This window comes from Poeciliopsis prolifica, unplaced genomic scaffold (assembly GCF_027474105.1).
Source record: "Poeciliopsis prolifica strain line A6 unplaced genomic scaffold, Auburn_PproV2 SCAFFOLD040, whole genome shotgun sequence".
In the NCBI taxonomy this organism is placed as follows: domain Eukaryota; kingdom Metazoa; phylum Chordata; class Actinopteri; order Cyprinodontiformes; family Poeciliidae; genus Poeciliopsis; species Poeciliopsis prolifica.
The window spans coordinates 987940-1006305 of record NW_026562415.1 but is presented as its reverse complement, the minus strand read 5'-3'; the positions used below and the strand labels follow the sequence as shown (position 1 = coordinate 1006305).

The 18366-nt window shown below is 40.0% G+C and overlaps 2 protein-coding genes across 2 annotated transcripts in view; one reads left to right on the top strand and one right to left on the bottom strand.

Moving 5' to 3' along the window:
- The window catches only part of snd1 (staphylococcal nuclease and tudor domain containing 1), a 164854-nt gene that overhangs the window by 71903 nt on the left and 74585 nt on the right, over positions 1–18366 (top strand). The window lies entirely within an intron of this gene.
- On the bottom strand, positions 7017–12146 carry lrrc4.1 (leucine rich repeat containing 4.1). Its single transcript, XM_055054665.1, has 2 exons — positions 10834–12146; positions 7017–10708 (listed from the first exon to the last, which is right to left on the bottom strand). The coding sequence occupies exon 2, from the start codon at positions 10463–10465 to the stop codon at positions 7595–7597; it is 2871 nt and encodes a 956-aa protein (XP_054910640.1). The 5' UTR covers positions 10466–10708; positions 10834–12146; the 3' UTR covers positions 7017–7594.

Sequence of the window (18366 nt, the reverse complement as noted above, 5' to 3'; positions counted from 1 at the left end):
GTCTCTAACATGATCAGACATCTTGGCATGCCTTTGCAATGGAGCAAGACGTTCAGCAGATAACCGGAAAGCTGAACTCAGTACAGCCAATTTGCTCTGTTTGTATTATTTTCAACCTCTGTTTTCAAATAAGCTGGATTTGGGAATATTGACAGCTTTTTTAAAGTCTTGGAAATAATGTAAGTAACTACATTCTGTAGATATTTTACAGGAATTGCTGTTATAGTGATGCCACGCTACCTCACTAATTGCCATCATAAAGTTAATGCTGGTTTGTAATGTGTATTGTTTTCTAATTTTCTCTTTGTTTCACATTTGTGTTTGACATCATTTTAAATCTTTGAAAATGACACATTTGTGTGTCGTGCATTTTTCACCCAGATAAAGTACAGTCATGTATCTGTAGCTCAGCTGTTGAACAGAGGCCAGAATCCAATTTAAAGAAAACATGAAAAATCACCGCAAAGTGGTATTAGAACTGAAATCCTTCATCGGGAACAAGTGCACAGGCCACTTCATGAAACATTTTTTTTCTATCAGCAGTTGATTTGAAAGAATTCTATCGGTGTAAGTAATTGCACTGCTTATATTTCACTGCATCTGGAGATTTTTGTTTTATTAGACAGAGAATATATTAGTAGACATGCACAGATTGAAGCCTTCCAGTGGTTTGCTGTAGCAGCTGAATAATTTGCCACCACATGAAAACATGTTAAACCCATGGATGCTGTACGCAGCTTTTTAGGGGCTTTCATCTTGGTGTTTCTTTCATTTGCCATTCTTCGCTCAGCAGTGCACATTTTCTCTCAAGTCTTTGACATTAGCACACTACTTGTTATCTTGTGGTCCACGCCAGTGCAAATTTATGATCCAACACTTTAAACAAAACGAATCTTGCGCTCTTTCTAAAGTGTCAGATAGAAGGATCTTATCTGATACAATCTCATTCCAGTTCCCTTCTTCCATTCCCAATTGTATTGCTCTTTGTACCCTGTCCTTCCACTTTGCCTACCTCTTTTTCAATCTTCTATTTTCACTTTCTCTGTTAACAATCTTTTACTTTAGAATAGAGTTGTTCTCCTAAGTATATAGTTGTTAAGTAAAAGTTTCAGTTTGACAAAAATCTTTGGCTCTTTTCAGAAGGATATTTGTAGTGTGGCAACAATGCTTGAAGGGGAAAATGGAATGGTTTAAAAATTAAATGCTCAAAAAATAGAATTTAAAATATTTAACACATTCACAATATATATTTTGAACAGATTTAAGCATGTTTTTATTTGATCTACACCTGATTAGTTTAAGTTGGATCATACATATCCTCCATAGGAGATACCCCTTTATATTTTTTTATTACAGTATAAGAAGTCTTTGTGTTACAGGCTAAATGTACTGACTTCAGCATCCTATTTTAGAAGGACAATGTCAAGCTTGTTAATTAATTTTTTGCCAAATTACCGTTTTAAAAAATGTTCTGACATAGTGACACAGTTTTAGCATACTGGAAGGTTGCAGAGTTTTGTTCTTTAAGAAAATATCACCCCTTTGAAAGACCCTCATTTGATTCAAATATAAATAACTGGAAACCAGGGTATTCCTCTGAAGTATGCCTTTGAAATGAACAGCATTGCTTTTTAAATTGATGCTTCTGAGGTTTTAACTTGAGGTTCTCGCAGAGTTTATAAGCAGGTGATGTAGCACCTGTGGTGGATAGTGGTTTACAAAAATTGTAATACGGAAGCATGATTGGTGCAACTGCATTGATGTAATTTCTTGTTGCTAGTTATTTTTCAGTTTTAAATAATGGTCAAGGTTTTTTTTTCTTCTTTTGCTTGTTTTTATAACTTTAGATTCACAACTTATGCTTTCTGTGTAACCTCTAAAGTTACTGTGCTAATGACACAGAGGCTTTTATTGTCCTTCCTCCCTTACTTGCCTTGTACTTTAAACATAAATGCAGCGATTTCTTGTCAAAACATTGTTCACAAGCTTTCCCTGTCTTTCATGTGCTTTTCTTTTAAATAACAGTATTTTGTGATGCGACGGACACAACAGCAAGTTGTCTGGTGGTGCAGTATGTACACACACCTTTGGCGATGCGTGCCTGTGATCATGATTTCTCTCCAGGACATAAATCTCAACAAATGCAGTGAAATTAATGGCCAGTGGCTTCAATTTTTCTTTCTTTCTTGTGCACAAATGTGTGTGCAGGCTTTGTCTTTGAGTGTTGCTGCACGCACAAAAATGTCATCATATCAGACTCCCCCTGTTCTGTGATCTCCATGGACTTGATTTACTACACACGCGCGCTCGCCTCTCGGGCTCTGCCATTGGATGGAATCATAAAACTGAGGCTCCATCGTCTCAGGCTGCTAAGAAAACATAGGGATGTTTTTCACCCACCAAAAGGACAATAAACTCTGTCTCATAGGGAGTAACACACTTGAGTGGTTCTCCTCAGAGCAGAAATAGGTCACTCAACCCACCTGCAATTCCGTCTCAGTTTTTGCTTTAGAATCTATTTGCATTTGACCACAACATAACCAAGTTCTTGGCGTAGACTAAAGCCTGAGCAACACTGGGATGGTAGCCAGCAGTATACTGACATTTTTATTTCTCTAGCTCGATTGACCTCAGTAATAACAAATCATTCCGCAGTCTGGGTGTTGAATATGAATATTTGCATTAATTTTCGAGCAGTGAAAGTTAGAGACATGGAAAAGCATAAATCTCTATCATCTAATTATATCCGTAATACGCCAACATCATCATGTTTATCACTGATATTAATCCAGTCGTGATATTATTAAGACATAATTAATTCAACATTTTGAGTGAAGTTGTACTCTTAAGAGTTTTTGTTTTGGCTTGCCTGTATGGAACCATCCATGTTTTGCTAGTATTCCTTCACCTTTCTTCCTACTTCATGTATATTGAAATTAGGACCAACCATGTCTTTGGCCACAACTAATTTTGTGTCACAAAAAAACACTGGCGTTGTCTTCTGTTCCAGTGTCATGCAGTCTAGTGTGATTGCAGAAATTCTAGTCTTTGCACTTTTAGTTTAATCTAAACCTAGACTGCTTTAATTGTCTGAGCAACCAGAAGTGCAACATGGACTAATCTACTGAACAAAGGTTTCTGTACATCCAAGACTTCAAAAAGTTTTAGTTTGTTAAAAAAACTTCTGAAGAATACGGGTTTAAAACTACTTCAGAGAGATGGAGTAATTTCAAGTGAAGCTACAGTTTTTTCTATCTGTATGTAGCATTGAAATATATTCAGCATCTTCCTGTTGTTGCTGTATACTGCTGTTCAACTGGCTGAAAGACGACAGGTACTCTTCTCTCTCAGTCATAAGAAATAATAACTTGGCTGTTCTGAAAAAGTTTTGATAATGAAAAACAGTCAAATAATACCTTTTATAAATGTGTTGCTGATTAAAAAGTACCTTTGGCAAAGCAATGAAAGAAAACTACCACTACTATAAAAACCCATCTGTTGCCTTGTTTTTACGCAGTTCAAGCACTATGAGCATTTTCAGCCCAAATTACATAAAATGAACTCTAACTTGCACAAAGCAGAGGAGAGCAAATCAGGATTGCAATCCAGCATTGTTTGTTTTCAGCCTTTCCTTAATTCTAAAGCATGTGAAAATAAATCATTCCAGATTCATCGCTTTAAAGGAATGCTTTTGAAATACAACATTTAAACATGACCCTTCTTCCACAATTGTAAGTCGTGCCTGGCCGCAAATCTATAAAATGTACAAAAAAACACTCAGAAATCAGCATGATGCCTTCCATTAACTGTCTCTTCTCATGAATGTACTTCCACACACTTGTAACCATAATGTACATAACGTTGGTGTAACCACTCTGTTAAATGAAGAGAACCTTGTGCTGCATTGTAACTGGTTGTCAATGTGGTTAAAATTTGGTCACTTGAGTGAACGACTTGAGTGTTTAAGAACACTGCCTCATAGTCCAGGCTATTTTAATGGAATTTGATTAGAGCTGTTCCATGGACTGCAGTGTGTCGTAATTAATGTTGAAAAAAATCTAATTAAGAGATTGCATCAAAATAAATGGGTTTCAAAATGTTCGCTCTGAGTTACTAAATGAGCTTCTGCTTTAAACTGAAAGGAATAGCAAGGATGCTGTTAGCTCTTACTGCTGGTTCAAGGGCTTCTGATAGCAGGACACATTCACATGGTCGCAGTGCATTGTCCCCACAGTTCCATTTACTCTAACCTCTTGATCCTCCCACCCTCTCTGCTGCTTTATTTTCCAGTCTCCCTTACTCAAGTACCCCCAGCTGTCCAGTCTATTTCATGTATCAGCTCTTCCTATCTGCTGCACTCCACTCTGTAGACCCCCACCACCACCACCCCCAAATCGCACTCCTTGTGGTGCAGTCCAGGCCATTCACCAATCATGCAAAAGCCACAGCGGGTAATCTATATATCCCCCCTTCCATCTGTAGCTGGCACTCTTGCATCACATTTTCTCCGCTCAGTCCTTCTTCAAGTGCCTTTCCTCTCGCTGTCTTTCACTCTCTTGAGGCTGCTTTTATTTTTCTCCATTCTTCTTCCTTGTTTTTTTCTTATTTAATGTAAACTTTTTTTTTAAAATTCTGCCTTTGTTTTCATATTTATTTAAAATTTCCTATAGTGAGCATGTCTCACATTACACAATATATCTTGTCTCCTGTTGAAACTACTTCATTTTCAGGCGCACTGTCCAGCTCTACTTAATGTCTTTACTGGGATCATAGTTTTTCCTGTTGCGCTCATCTATTTGTATTTCTTTTATCATTCGTCTAATTTGTCTTTCATTTTTATGTTTTTGATTGAATTTCTCTTTAGTATAACTTTTGAGAAATCTATGACAGTGCTCCCTTATCTTCTCTCCCAAACTACAGCCTCACATTGCCTCCCCCAGCAGGCCCTCTCTCCCTCTTCTGTGGAGCTTTATGAACTGTGGTTAAATTCGTCCATCTTGCCGTGCTTCCTCTTTCCAATGGCTTCATGATTGCTAATGAAGCACACAGACAGAAAACATGATGTGGGGGAGGAAGGGATGGAGAAGAGTGTTTCCCATGGAGACGGGGGCTCCACAGGCTGGCAAAGCTGATTGGCTGATTGATGACCCTGTAGCCATTTTGACCGATTGGGATGTCAGAGCCTTTTATAGCACAGCACAGCTTAAATGTGTGACCAAATAGCACAACACAGTTCGGTGCTTGCTTTAACTTGCTAAACCACAGAGAATGCAGTACGGCATCGATAAGCTTAAAAATTTGTAGACAGACCTCGGATGTATTCACACAGTTTAAAGCTTCATATACATTTAGAAACGTTTTGAATATGACCTCATGTCGGATAAAATAGAGAACACTTCGCTGCTTTTTATCAAAGCACTTGCATATGTTTGTTAGCAAGTGTTGCTACAGCCTGAAAAGGACATAACAATAAAATATATTTGCTTGAATTATATTATCATTTATCCCCAGTGCTCCCTTATGAGTCAGTTTAAACTTAAAATGCCCTCTTCGCTGAGGATTTTCAGTCAGCTTACTATTTTTACTAATAGAGCAATTAAAACAAAGCTGGACAAATGCAAACTTGCATGGCAGTAACCTCTGCTTTACCACATTTTTGCAATCTAAAATATACTGTTTAGATCATTTTTGCAACAAGGTGTTTTCTTTTTGGTAGATTTGTCATCAAGGTTTAAAACTAAAACAATTGTAATTATTTTAGTCACTTGATAAAAGACAAAAGATGCTGCTGTTCTACTTCAATCTTTTAGTGTTTTAATATTGTACGTCTTCTTGATTTATATATTATTAAGATAAAACAAAATCTAAATTTCACAATATTTTCCATGGCTCTTTTCATTTATTTTTTCCCATCCTTTAGTTTTCAACTAACTCTCTACTCGCTTTTATTTTGCAATTTAAATTTTTAAACCTGACCTACAATGAACACTCTAAATGTTCCAATTTTTCAGCCTCCTTGGCATATGATTTGTTTTTATGTGCTGATGCTGATTTTGTCTTAAGTTTTATTTTTGTAATTTCATAGGTGAGTCCTATGTGTTTGGCCTTGTGTAAATAAAAAAAAAAAAGAAATTTGAGACAGATTCTGATGTCTTTAATTGCATTTGGAAGTGTTTTTACAGCCTCTCAACTTGCAAAATTAGTCACACTGCACTGAGGGGTATGTGTTTAATCAAAAGCACATTATTATTCTTTGATAAGATTTTTATCGCTGTAGAGATTATGAAAGTAGAATGTCTTAGTTTGCTGTTTAATGTTGCCTGACCTGCTTCAACATTTTCTTCAAAATATAATTTAAAACTGTTCCTATTATTTAGCAAAACCGGGAAAAAAAATCAATATTAAAGTGTAACAGCTTTTCAGATTAACTATTCTTATCCTCTTGAGTCAATATTTTCATTTAATCAGTTAGGTTAAGGTAGAACAAGAAGCACATTTAGACACCTGAATGCTACTGTCTCCACAGAAAAACCCTCTGTGACTGAAGGGCCAACATCTGGAAATCCCCTGGGTAACAAAATGTTGGCAAGTTGCTCTAAACAGTCATACAATAAATCTGTTTAATGAATTACACTTTCCGCTTAATAGATAAGTGTGAGCACTTTGTTGTCCATAAAGTGAATCAGGTAACATAGTGGGCTTGCAAACTTTAGTCATACAGCGAGTGTCCCAGTTAAAATACGATTGCTGTAATCATCCGCAAACCTCTTAAACTCTACACCCATCACTGATTGTGTAAAATCCAAACCTTTTTTATATGTAGTTAATAATGAAAGCTGTGGAAAGTTTGGAAAAAAGAAATGCTCCATTCAGTTCTCTCCTGTGATTCATTATACCAGAGTTATTCAGCACACTTAGGGTTAAAGTATAGCTGCAGCGTCTTACTGCAGTGTCTAAAGCATTCGGCTGATTGTTACAGTATGTGGCAGGAGAAGAAGAGAAGGCGAATAAAACATCTCTCTCTAATTTTTTTTTTTTCTTCCAAAAATCCTTTTTATTGCATTTATAACATTTGGCACAGTACAAATTCTTGGTGCTTTTACAAGATAAACCTGTAAAGATCGACACTGACCTTTATACGGTTTTTGTTAAAGAAAGTCTTCTCTGTATAAATAATCTTTCTCATCACGGCTTTCTCTCTAGCATGGTGTAAAAATCACACAGAATGCCCCATTTTAAAACAAGACTACCCTCATTTGTCAAACTTAAGACAGCATCTTAAACAACTCATTGTTTTAAATAGAAGTTACAAGTTAGAAAATAGTTTCAATTTCTTTTTGATATATGTTTCTCTATCACCAACCCATGGTAGCTTCAGTTTGTCCATATATATATTTATTTATAAGCATGTACAACAATAAATCGTCAGTCTTTTAAAGTTTGCACTCTGTACAAAAAGTAGTTCCTGTTCTTTTTTTTGTGCATTCTATTGCATGACTTAAATGATGAAAAGAAAAAAGGGTGAAGTGGAACAGGGTTGTTGGGACCTTGGGACATAGTTAAAGGAATGAAAGCCTTTAGGGCAGGGAGATTTTTAAATCTGAGTCTCCTGTACTTTCTCCTTGGTATGAGTTTTTATGACATAGGGCTCAGCCATCGCTGTGATGGCGCTAGGTAGGGTTCGAGGCAAAGAGTTCCCAACATTATTGTCTGTCCATTTAGCCCCTTGACCAGATGGTTTATAGGTGTTGTATTTGGGCTTTAGAGTACTATAGTCCACTTTATGGGGGCTGTAGTCCATTTTATGAGGACTACAATCAAGTTTCGGTCTCTGATTGTGAGGACTGAAGTCAGACTTGAAGGCGCTGTAATCCACTTTGTGGGGGCTGAAATCGGACTTGAAGGCGTTGTAATCAGGTGCAGTCTTGTGGGGGGTATAATGTTCCTTTGTTTTGTAGGTGATGTCCGTTTTTGGTCTCTGTGAATTGTAGTCCATTTTGGATTTAGGCTGAGTACTATAATCAGGTTTGAATGGGCTATAATCAGGTTTGGACCTTGGGTGGGTACCAAAGTCATGCTTAAATGGACTGTATTCCATTTTAGACTTATTTTGAGTGTTGTAGTCAGATTTTAAGGGACTATAGTCATGTTTGGATTTTGGTTGGGTGCTGTAGTCTCGTTTGAATGGGCTAAAGTCCGATCTTTGCCTTGGATGAGTGCTGTAATCTGCTTTGAATGGGCTGTAATCTGTTTTAACTTTTGGGTGAGTGCCAAAATCAGGTTTAAATGGGCTGTATTCCGATTTAGTTTTGTGAGAGTTGTAGTCCTGTCTAAATGGGCTGTAGTCTGGCTTTGTTCTGTGAAGGCTGAAATCTGGGGTTGATTTGTGCATGTTGTAGTCTGCAATGGTTTTGTGGCTGCTGAAGTCCATGTTTGGCTTGTACGTTGTATACTCAGCTTTGGGAGTGTGTAGAGTAAAATCCGGTTGGGGCTTATATTCAGCCTTGGGTTTATGAAAGCTATAGTCTGCCTTGTGGCTGATAAAATCCAACTTGTGTATGCTGTTGTGGTCTCGAATTTCAGGCAACGTGAGTGATGACTCTTGAGCTGCAGATGCTGGTGGTGGAAGGTCCTCCTCATCCACCTGGATAATCTCAACTGTACGGGCAGCTGCCACTGTGCTTCTCTGCTGGTGGCGCTTTCTCAATTTATAAAAAGCAATTAGCATCACAGCAGCCAGCAGTGTCACTGCCACAAAGCAACCTATTATGATTTTAGTGGTCTTCATCACTTCATCCAGGCTTGGCCCAGACTTTCCTGGTTTGCCATTGGCACCTCTCAGTCCTGGTAATGCAGATGTTTTAACTGCATTTGCTGCACTGTCAGTGTTTTGCAACAGCACTGTTGGTGTTGAGATGAAGACTGGCTGAAAGACTGAAGGAGATGCAGTTGTTGTTGTTGTCCCAAGGCCTGCTCCTCCTCCTGCAACTCCAACACCCACAGCAGCTGTTGTTGTAGTAGTTTTGGGTTTGGGCATCTCGGTGGTTGGACCAAGTACCTCCACAGTCACTGTTGTAAAGTAACTTAAGTTCGATGTGTTTAGCTCTGCTGCACTCACATTGAGGTATGCTGATGCATTGGAGTTCCCAGCTGCATTAGACACCATACAGGTATAAGTGCCAGTGTCTGATGTAAGGACATTTGAAAAATTAAGGGTACCATCATTGAGGATTGATATTCTCGGGTGACCAGAGGCATGTGTCAGGATAGTCCCATTAGGTAGAAGCCAGCGCACTGAAGACATTGGGGCTGTTCTGCAACGAAGTTCAGCCACTCTTCCTGCTGAGATGTTTAAGTCCCGTGGAGCATCAGCAATGAATGGTGCGGAACACTGGATTGCAGCCCCTTCACCTCTGTCTACATCAACCAACTGTCGTCCTCTCATGATGGCCGGTGAGTGACAGCGTCCGCAGCAAGTTGAGTTAGATGGGATGTACTCTCTTAGCCACTGTGCCAACCACACAGCCTCACAGCCACAGTTCCAAGGGTTATGGTGGAGGTGAAGTTCCACCAGGTACTTGAGTGGGGGAAACAGGTCATGTGGCACAGCACTTAGATTATTATGGGCCAGATTTAGTTCCACCAATGACGATAGGCCATCAAAAGCATTGCGCTCTATTACAGTGATTTGTGAGTTCATCACCCATAGCTTTTTGAGGGAGCGCAGACCTCTGAAGGAACCTGGTTTTATCACTGGAAACAGATTTTCTGAAATCTCCAGCTCCTCCAAACCCTTTAGGGGACTGAGGTTTGGCATATCACCTCTTATGTTGCACATTCCCAGGTTCAGGTACTTGAGATTTTGTAGCCCCTCAAAAGCTCCTTCTGAGATGTACTCCAGTTTCCTTAACTCTCCCAGGTCCAGTCGCATGAGTGAGGGTACCCGGTTGAAGGCGTAGGAGGGAATACTCTCAATTGGGTTGTTTCTTAGCCATAGTTCTCTTAGTTTAGACAGGTACTCAAAGGCTCCACTTGGCACCACCGTCAACCGGTTGTCGAACAGCTCCAATGTGTTGAGGCTGGTCAGTCCATTAAACGCGCCCACCTCAATCTGCCGTATGGCATTTCGCCCAAGCTGGAGCACCTCAAGGTGGTGCAGATGGCGGAACGAGTCAGCCTGCACCGCCTCAATGGCGTTCTCCATTAGATTGAGGTGTCGCGTGTTGGCAGGAATTCCAGGGGGCACGCGTGTCAGGCCCCGCCGGGTGCACACCACTTTCCCCTGCTGATTACTGCAGGAACACTGGGGTGGACAGCCCTGGGGTCCTAAAGAGACTGCCGCCCCCGCCAAGGCCAGGGAGGCGCTGCTCCACGCTCGCGCCATCAGGAAGACTATACAGAGCAGGGCGGCTTTCCTGGCACGTTGCGCAGCTACCCGCCCCAGGAGACTCATGATGTGGCACATTCATAATTCAGCATCATCTGGGGGGGAGGATGGGGATGTTTGGGGCAGGTGTTTGGTGGGGTTGAGGACGAGAATAGTAGCTGAATGGCTGGTCGTATTGATGAGGGGATCAGAGTAAAAAAAGGAATAGGGAAAGAGTAGGATAAGGGAGGAGGACGTGCGCGTCCTCAATTATGTAGTTCTTATGTTTCCATAAATTGTCAGGGACAGAAGGACAAGTGGAGGGGGTAAGGGCTGGCTTTTCTGAAACATGTGTATGAGAAGGACATATTGGTAAGTTAGGCAATCAAGAATAGTATTACAATACAGAGGGGAGAAGAGGGTGTTACAGATTGATGCAAGGAGGGGTTGAAACACTAGACACCTACCTCAAGTTATTATTACAGGTCCTTGAACTGAGATATATAGCTTCCCTCCTTTTTGCAATCAGACACAGGTGTGGTTTTCGCATCAGATGTATTTATATCCAAGAGCAGAAAAGAAAACCTTTATTTGCCCTGTCAAAATAGGTGTCAGTGCCAAAGAGCTTAACCAAGATGAGCCCTTTTGTAAATCCATACATCCAAAGAGAAAGGTTCGAAGGCCTTTTTGTGAGTGTTTTTTTTTCTTCTTCTCCTTTTTATGTACTGATGAAGAAAAAAGTAAAAAGACCGTAAGAAGGAATCCAGTCAAGCTCCCAAAGCAGCGGTGCTCCCTTGCTTGCTTCTTGCTGTCGGCTCCTCTTCTCTCACTTGTCCTTGGAATCCGACAGTTGATTCCCCTGCTGTACACCTTACCCAAGTCTCCATAGTACAGCCAGCCACTGGAACACACGTGTAATGTTTTTTCTGCCTTAGGCAAAAATAAAATTGAAAAAAAAAGGAGAGAAGCAGTGAATGGAGGTGGGTTGAAGAATTCCTCAGTCCTGTACAGTGTTCTTTTTGCCTTTTGTTTGGCAATTAAAAGGAAGCTATAGAGTAAAAATGAAAGCAGACATTCTGCCCGCGGTGTATTCCCTTTTTTTTTCACTTTTTAGGAGTCAATCAGTTGGTCGATTAGTCAGTCCTCATAGCCCTTCTTTCTTTCTTTCACTCCTGTTTTTTCAAAATAGTCACGTCGTGTCCACTTGATTTTCAATTTTCCTTTCCTCAGAACGCTTGGCACAGGCTGAAAAATCTAGGCGACACACACTGCCTTCATTAGCTTCTTAGTCCTCTTAACTAGCCACACGCTCCAGCCTCGACAGCCGCGGATGCGACAGCAGCAGTTGCAAACGAACACACACCATCCTTGCGAAGCACACAGCAGCAGTAGCGAGCACACACAGCAGCAGCTGCTGCCTGCCTCCCGTGTACTTCCCAATAATCCGTCAATTTCTTCAGAAGGAGAATGGGAGTGGGGGATGGAAAGGGGTGCCCAGAGAAGTGGGGGTATCGAAGCGCAGTTGATCGAGGTGGGTTAGAGGGAGAATGGATGGTGCACAGTTTTTTTTTTCCCCCTCCTCTCTCCGCTTTGTTTCTTCTTGGTTCCAGTTGTCTTTAATTCCCCACTCCTCCTTTTTCTGGTGGTTTTCAGCACCCCCTTGTCAATGCAGCATCTAACTAGGGAAAGGAGCAAGGCAGAGGAGGCAAGCGCCGGGCAAGCGCGGCTTACAGGCGTGACGTTAATAGCAGCGTCGTTGTGGAAAGGATCCGTTGTAGCAGCAAAAGAGAGAGTGCGCCGTCTCTCTTGCTCACTTGCTCTTTCCCTCTCTCTCTCCCTCCTGCTCTCTGCAGTGTCCTGAGGTAGTTGGGTGAGCTCAAAGCACTCAGACCTTTTTAGAAATACACTTCTTCAAGAACCAGTTTGCTTCTCCTGTCCTCTCCTTTTTTTAATTCCAAGTCTCTTATTCTGTTGGTTTTCTGGGGCTTTTTGGGTTAAAAGGGATTGACAGGTTGTCCAAGCAAAAGGCAGAGATGGACGGTGGTATTCCCACAGCAACCAGCTTTTAACCCTCTAATTCCCATCAACATTCCTACTTTTTCAATTGGCAAAGCTTTCCAGCATTGCTGTACTGGCATATCATGTGGATGAAGACTCTCTTACTCTCTGGCTCTCTCTTTTTAAATTTGTCCTTTGTTGTTTACCTTGTTTTTTATATATATATTTTTTGCTCTCTTTCTTGAATTTATTTTTATTTTATTTTATTTTGCATTCTTCTTTGGAAAATAGAGCAACATGAATGGACTCCTGACGCATTCTGCTTGGAGCAGTGCTTTAGTTTGATGCAGTGTTATGTGCATTAACTTCCCCCTCCCATCCCACCCCCTCTTCACTTCTTTCCTCCCCTGCTCACTATTTGTCTGTCACTGTGTCACCCTGTTCACCCTACTTTTGCTTGCTTTCCCTGTGAATACAGCAAGGTTAATATGCATGTATGTAAGCTATGATTTGCTCTCATTTTGTTTTAATTCTTGTAATACTTAGTTTTTTTCTTCTTCTTCTTCTTTAGAATGACAAATGGAAAATTTGGGGGTTTTGTTGATAAGGTACCAACAGTCTGGAACGGTTTACTTTTTTTTTCGTATTCCCCAAGATTGAAAAAATACAGAAAAGTGTTTGTATTCCCTGACATTTCTTATTATCTCATGCATCAATCCATCCATATCTTCAGTTCTCACTTCACCTACATTTGTCCATCCTTTTAATGACATCAGTTCTTTCACTGCTATCTTTGACTGCTATCCATGCTTCCTTTCTTCTTTGAAACATTCCTCCCTTCCTCAAATCTGTGTGGGTTCCATATTTAAGACCTGACCACTGTCAGGATGGCCATTTACCATAAAACTTTTTTTTTAATTAAGAAACTTCAAGGTGTGGACACAAAGATTAGGTGTTCAATAAATTATCTGCATTCAATGTAAAGTGTGTACATTTAGGCTGAGTACTATAATCATAATTGAAAGACATTCTTTCAATTATGAATGTCTTCAAACATTGTTGGAGCCCTCTAACTAGGCAGGCCATAACCCTTGATTTGAACACAAACTGTCGCTCCAGGAAGAACATACCCATAAAGGTCATGTTAAAGAAGGGAAATGGGGGAAAAAAGACACGTTTTACCTCCTTACGGAAGAAGAGGCAAAACATGAACACCCTATTGTCCCATCATCCCTCAGTCTCAGATGATTTGTACAAGCCTCGTTTCCATTAAACTAGGTAGCAGTGTTGGTAATTGATGGCTGGTAGAGCTACTTTGTACGATGCTTGCAGTTGTGTGTTTGTATCTGAGCCATAAGCTGAGCGTGTGAAAGAGAGACAGAGGAATGCACATTGAAGGAAGGAGAGAAAGCACGCCAGCTAGTAAAGGTCACACTGCCTGTAGTGCAGTACGTTATTCCCACTGGCACAGGAGTATAGAGCCAACTCCTATATTATACACAGACACACATGTATACATATATACACACACACACACACACACACACACACTTTCTCCTTGAGTTAACAGCAGTTGAATACGAACAGGCTTCAATGAAGCACATGTAACAGTGAGGTGGCAGCCACAGAAATGAGAGTTTTTCCTGTTATGAAAGAAATGTTTTTTTTTCCCCTTGCCTTTCCACATGGCTCCAGCAGCCATAAAGAGGCCATATCAATTTAGCATTAGGTGGGCAATTCAATTGTACCCCATAGACAAATTTGGCTTTGTTATCATTTAACATGATCGTCTAGATGTGGCTATCACTGCTTTTCTCTAGTATTCTATTGTCTGAACTCTAGATGCTTACTTAATGGTTGAGTTTTATTGGAGTTATTTAAATGAAAAGGTTTTCTGTTGCTTTTCACGTGGATTATCTTCAGACTACCTCTCCAGAAACATTCTTTCTACTCATCTTAATGGAGACTATGTGTTGTAGATTTGTTTCCCTCTTTTACAGCTGTTTTATGAACATTTGGATTAATCTTAGTAAATTTCAAAAAATTACATAATTAGAAAATTAAAGGTTATTCATTTCACTTTTGCCTTCCAGTTTGTCCTGTTATTTAGAAATTTAGAGATGAATTTTGAGTTCACACACTGCTGAGACACTTCCCTTCTTGAAGAAAAGTATCCCCATTGCATGATGCCTCCACCACCATATTTCAGAAAATGCAGTTAATGTTAATTTGTGTTGATTTATCTAATATTACAGATTGATATAAATATAAACTACTATGCACTGATAAGTTGGCCCTGATTTTCTTAATTCTGTGTGACTTGCGATTGATCGATACTTTCATTTGAAACGTATCTTATTCAGCAGTCTTATCAACCCTGTCCCCATTTTCTCTGCCGTGAGAGGGCTGATGTACAAACCCGCCCACCAGGTCTCATAACAATAGTCATCCCAGTGTTGCCAGCTTAGCTTGTAGCGATATTTATCTCTTTTTGCAGACGAAAATATCAGAATATGCAAAAATGAAGGAAATTCATTAAAGTTAAAAAAGTAAAAACGCCTTCTTGAAGGTCAGATTAAGCTGTTATAGCTGTGGTCATTGAAATGCAAATCAAAAAGTGTGACCATATGTTCAATGTAAAATGCATTTGAGAAAAGGTATCAGGACCAATCTTATGATTGCATGTCGGATGAGTGAAATGCTTGCACTGCCATGCCAGCCTAGTCCGCCCGCTAATCGAGGCATACCCTCTATTCATCACCTGAGGTTCAATAGAGCTAACCCTTGCACCGGTTAGGCTGCATGGTACTAAGTGTTCTTAGGGATTCTAAACGACCTACTTTGGTGTGGCCTGTCCACCAGCTATGCAAAGAGTACATACAGTCAGTACTGAACCCATCCCATAAGGTGAGTGCTAGCAAATCTGGGCTGTAGCCAATCACATGTAGGTCAACAGCCTGTGTCTGTTAGCATGCGCTTGCATGTTTATATCGGTAGTTTCCTTTGGATGAATGGTGTCACATGCAGAAATAACAGCCGGATTAAAAGCGATGACTAGTGATAGATCTAATGATATACAGTCTACGGGATTAAGGATTAGCACTACTAGCATAATAATGATGTGGCTATCTGTATGGATATTCATTAAAAATCTTTAATGAATTTTAGTGGGTTGGTATGAAACAAATTTCAACAGGTCACCAAGCATGTCCTTCAATGATTCACAAGGGTCCCAATGATTTTATTTCCAACAACCCAAAATCAATTTAATGTTGCTTTTATTTCCGATTGGACACCTAAAACTTAAACTTTCATGTTAAAAATAAAAAGCAAACAAAAATTAGATAACTAGATTTCCCAGAATTAATTATTTTGATTTCCCAGAATTAATTTGAGATTACATTCAGTACTCTTGCCCAGACACACCATCACCTACATAGGGAAAGTCTAAACAGCTTGGTTGGGGATTTTCTTACTTTTTTCCCCCCTCATTTTTATTACTTTTCCTCCCCCCACTTGCAAAAACATGTACATATAAATCTAATGTAGCAAATCAAGGGATTATAATAGGGTGTATTAGTGCCTTCCATCTGGCAAAATTGGATGAGTTTGCATTTCCTCCTGATACCTTTACTGGATTTGACCTTGTCTGGTCTCCACTCCACACATACTTACACTGATAACTATCCGCAGCACTGCACACAGAACACAGAATTATCTTTTCAGATAATGCAGTTAGGAAACAGGTTTTCTTGGGACTCTGGGGGTTAAGCGGTTTAGGCTTTGCTTTTCATCTTTTCATTTGATTGTTAATCTACTCACAAAATTATGAGTGACCGTATCTTTACATTTTATCACCCTGAACATGCTGTGACCTCTAAAGAATGCAAAATATGCGATATGATGTGCACAGATCTGGCGCCACTCCAGTAAAGAAATAACCCAGATTATAATTTAATCCCTGGAAGTAGTCTTGAGCAATCTTTCTCTCAAGCCCTCTGGGGATCTTTCAATTTTTTTCACAGCAATAGTTTTTGTTTTTTTTTATGTCCAAAAAGAAATTATCAGTTGTTAAACTGCATCTATTTCCAAATCCATGTGTGAAAAGCTTCTTGAACATCGCCTGCTAAGATTTTTATTGTATGTGCTTGCCGAATAAAATACCTGTCTCAATGTGAACTATTTTTCTGTAGACTTTTTCTTCTTTCCACCTACTTGTCTTGCTTTCTTTTCTGAGATTTCACTTTAATTCTTTTTTTCCAGACATCTTTAACTCTCTCATCCTGCATAAATACATACACGTGTGACCTGAGTACCTACTCTAAAATGAGGGAAATGTCAAATCATGACAACAAAAGGCAAACAAAAGATGAACACTTTTGCTCCTTTTCCACCCTTTACCCTGGTTTATTCAACCATTGTCTTGAGTCTAATGGGTGTCATTATGATGAGCTCTGTTCACAGTGGCTGCCAGAATGGGGATTAGCCCTTGTGCTGTTAGTGGAAAGCAGAGGACAGATATAATAAGGTTAGCACTGTTGACCGAGTCAGCACATTCAGTGTAAACCAAATCAGTTCAATTCAGTTTATTTTTATTTATTTATTTATTATTTTAAATAGAATCAGCTCACAACAGATACCATCTCAAGGCACTTTACAAGACTGGTTCAATTTAGATCTACAAATATCAAATTCAATCAAATACAATTCAGTCAGATGGATCCAGTTGCATCCATTTCATTATATTGGTCATAACATGATGAACTAATATTTAATCTGTATTGCCTTTGGGGGGCTGGGGGATGGAATCCATTTGTACAAGCCCAGAAACACTGGTCTAGTAACTGCAGTAATCCACTTTTCCAAGTAATTGCCTGGTGATGGTAAAGTTTTTGCTATTGTTGCACTGACAAGTAGCTTGTACAGTGCAGCAGATGCACTGTTCCACCAGTTGTTTGCTAAATGCTTCTGTCTAGGAGCTGAATGGGGAAGACGTGGGTGAATGGTGCTCTGTAATGCGGAAGTTCAGAAGCTTGGAACTGGCAACTCCAAGGAGGCGTTTCGTCTCAAAGGCCGCAGTCAGTCCCACCATGTGTTTTGCAAAACACGTCCCACCATATGGGACCCATTGCCATGGGGGATTAAAGGATTTCTCACTCATCATCATGTTATGATGTGGGAATAACATAATATCCCTTCAAAGTTGATTACCAATTTGATTATAAGCGGAAGCTTGTGTTGCACCCAGGGATAGCTTGAAGATCTCGAAAGTCATTTTTTGACATCAAGTTTTAAATTGTGTCAAATGCAGCAAGATCAGAGCAGTATTTTTTATTTATTTTTTTTTCTGTCTGCTATTTGAACTTCCTCAATTTTTCTTTGTAATATTCACAATTTCTGGAGGTCTTTTTCTTTTTTTCCTGACACTTGGGATTTAGAAATCCTAACTTAGTGTGTCAGCCAGCACAGCATCAAATGTTCAGAGCTGCTGCACATGCAGTCTCCAACAATACTTTGACCAGTTGTTCACCCAAGCAGGTAGCAGACAAGGCAGGAAGGGGAGGGTGAAAGATGTGGGGAGGTGGGGCACCTGAGTGGACATTGACATTTTTGCTAAACGACCATGAAAAATCTAGAGGGCCGAGTTAATGTGAGAAAGAGCTAAGAGGAATGGAAATGGATCAAAGGGGAAAAAGGGTACACCCCCCACGGCGTCGCTACACTACATCCGCACAAACTGCGCCATCTGAATTCTGGCCCCTTCGACCTTGTTTATGTGTTTTCTGTAGAAATGCAATCAGGGATTTCCCCCGGAGGTAGACTGTGGCCGGGGACCAGCAGAGTCCCCGCTATGAAAGGAGGGGTCAAAACAGCAGCAGGCAGCACTTTCTAAATTGAAGTCAATAACACAACAGGCCATTCTATCAGAGCCGGTCCTCCCACACAGCCTGCTTACAGTCGCTGAGGACAGAAGTGTAGAATGTTGATTGAGTTCTCCAAAG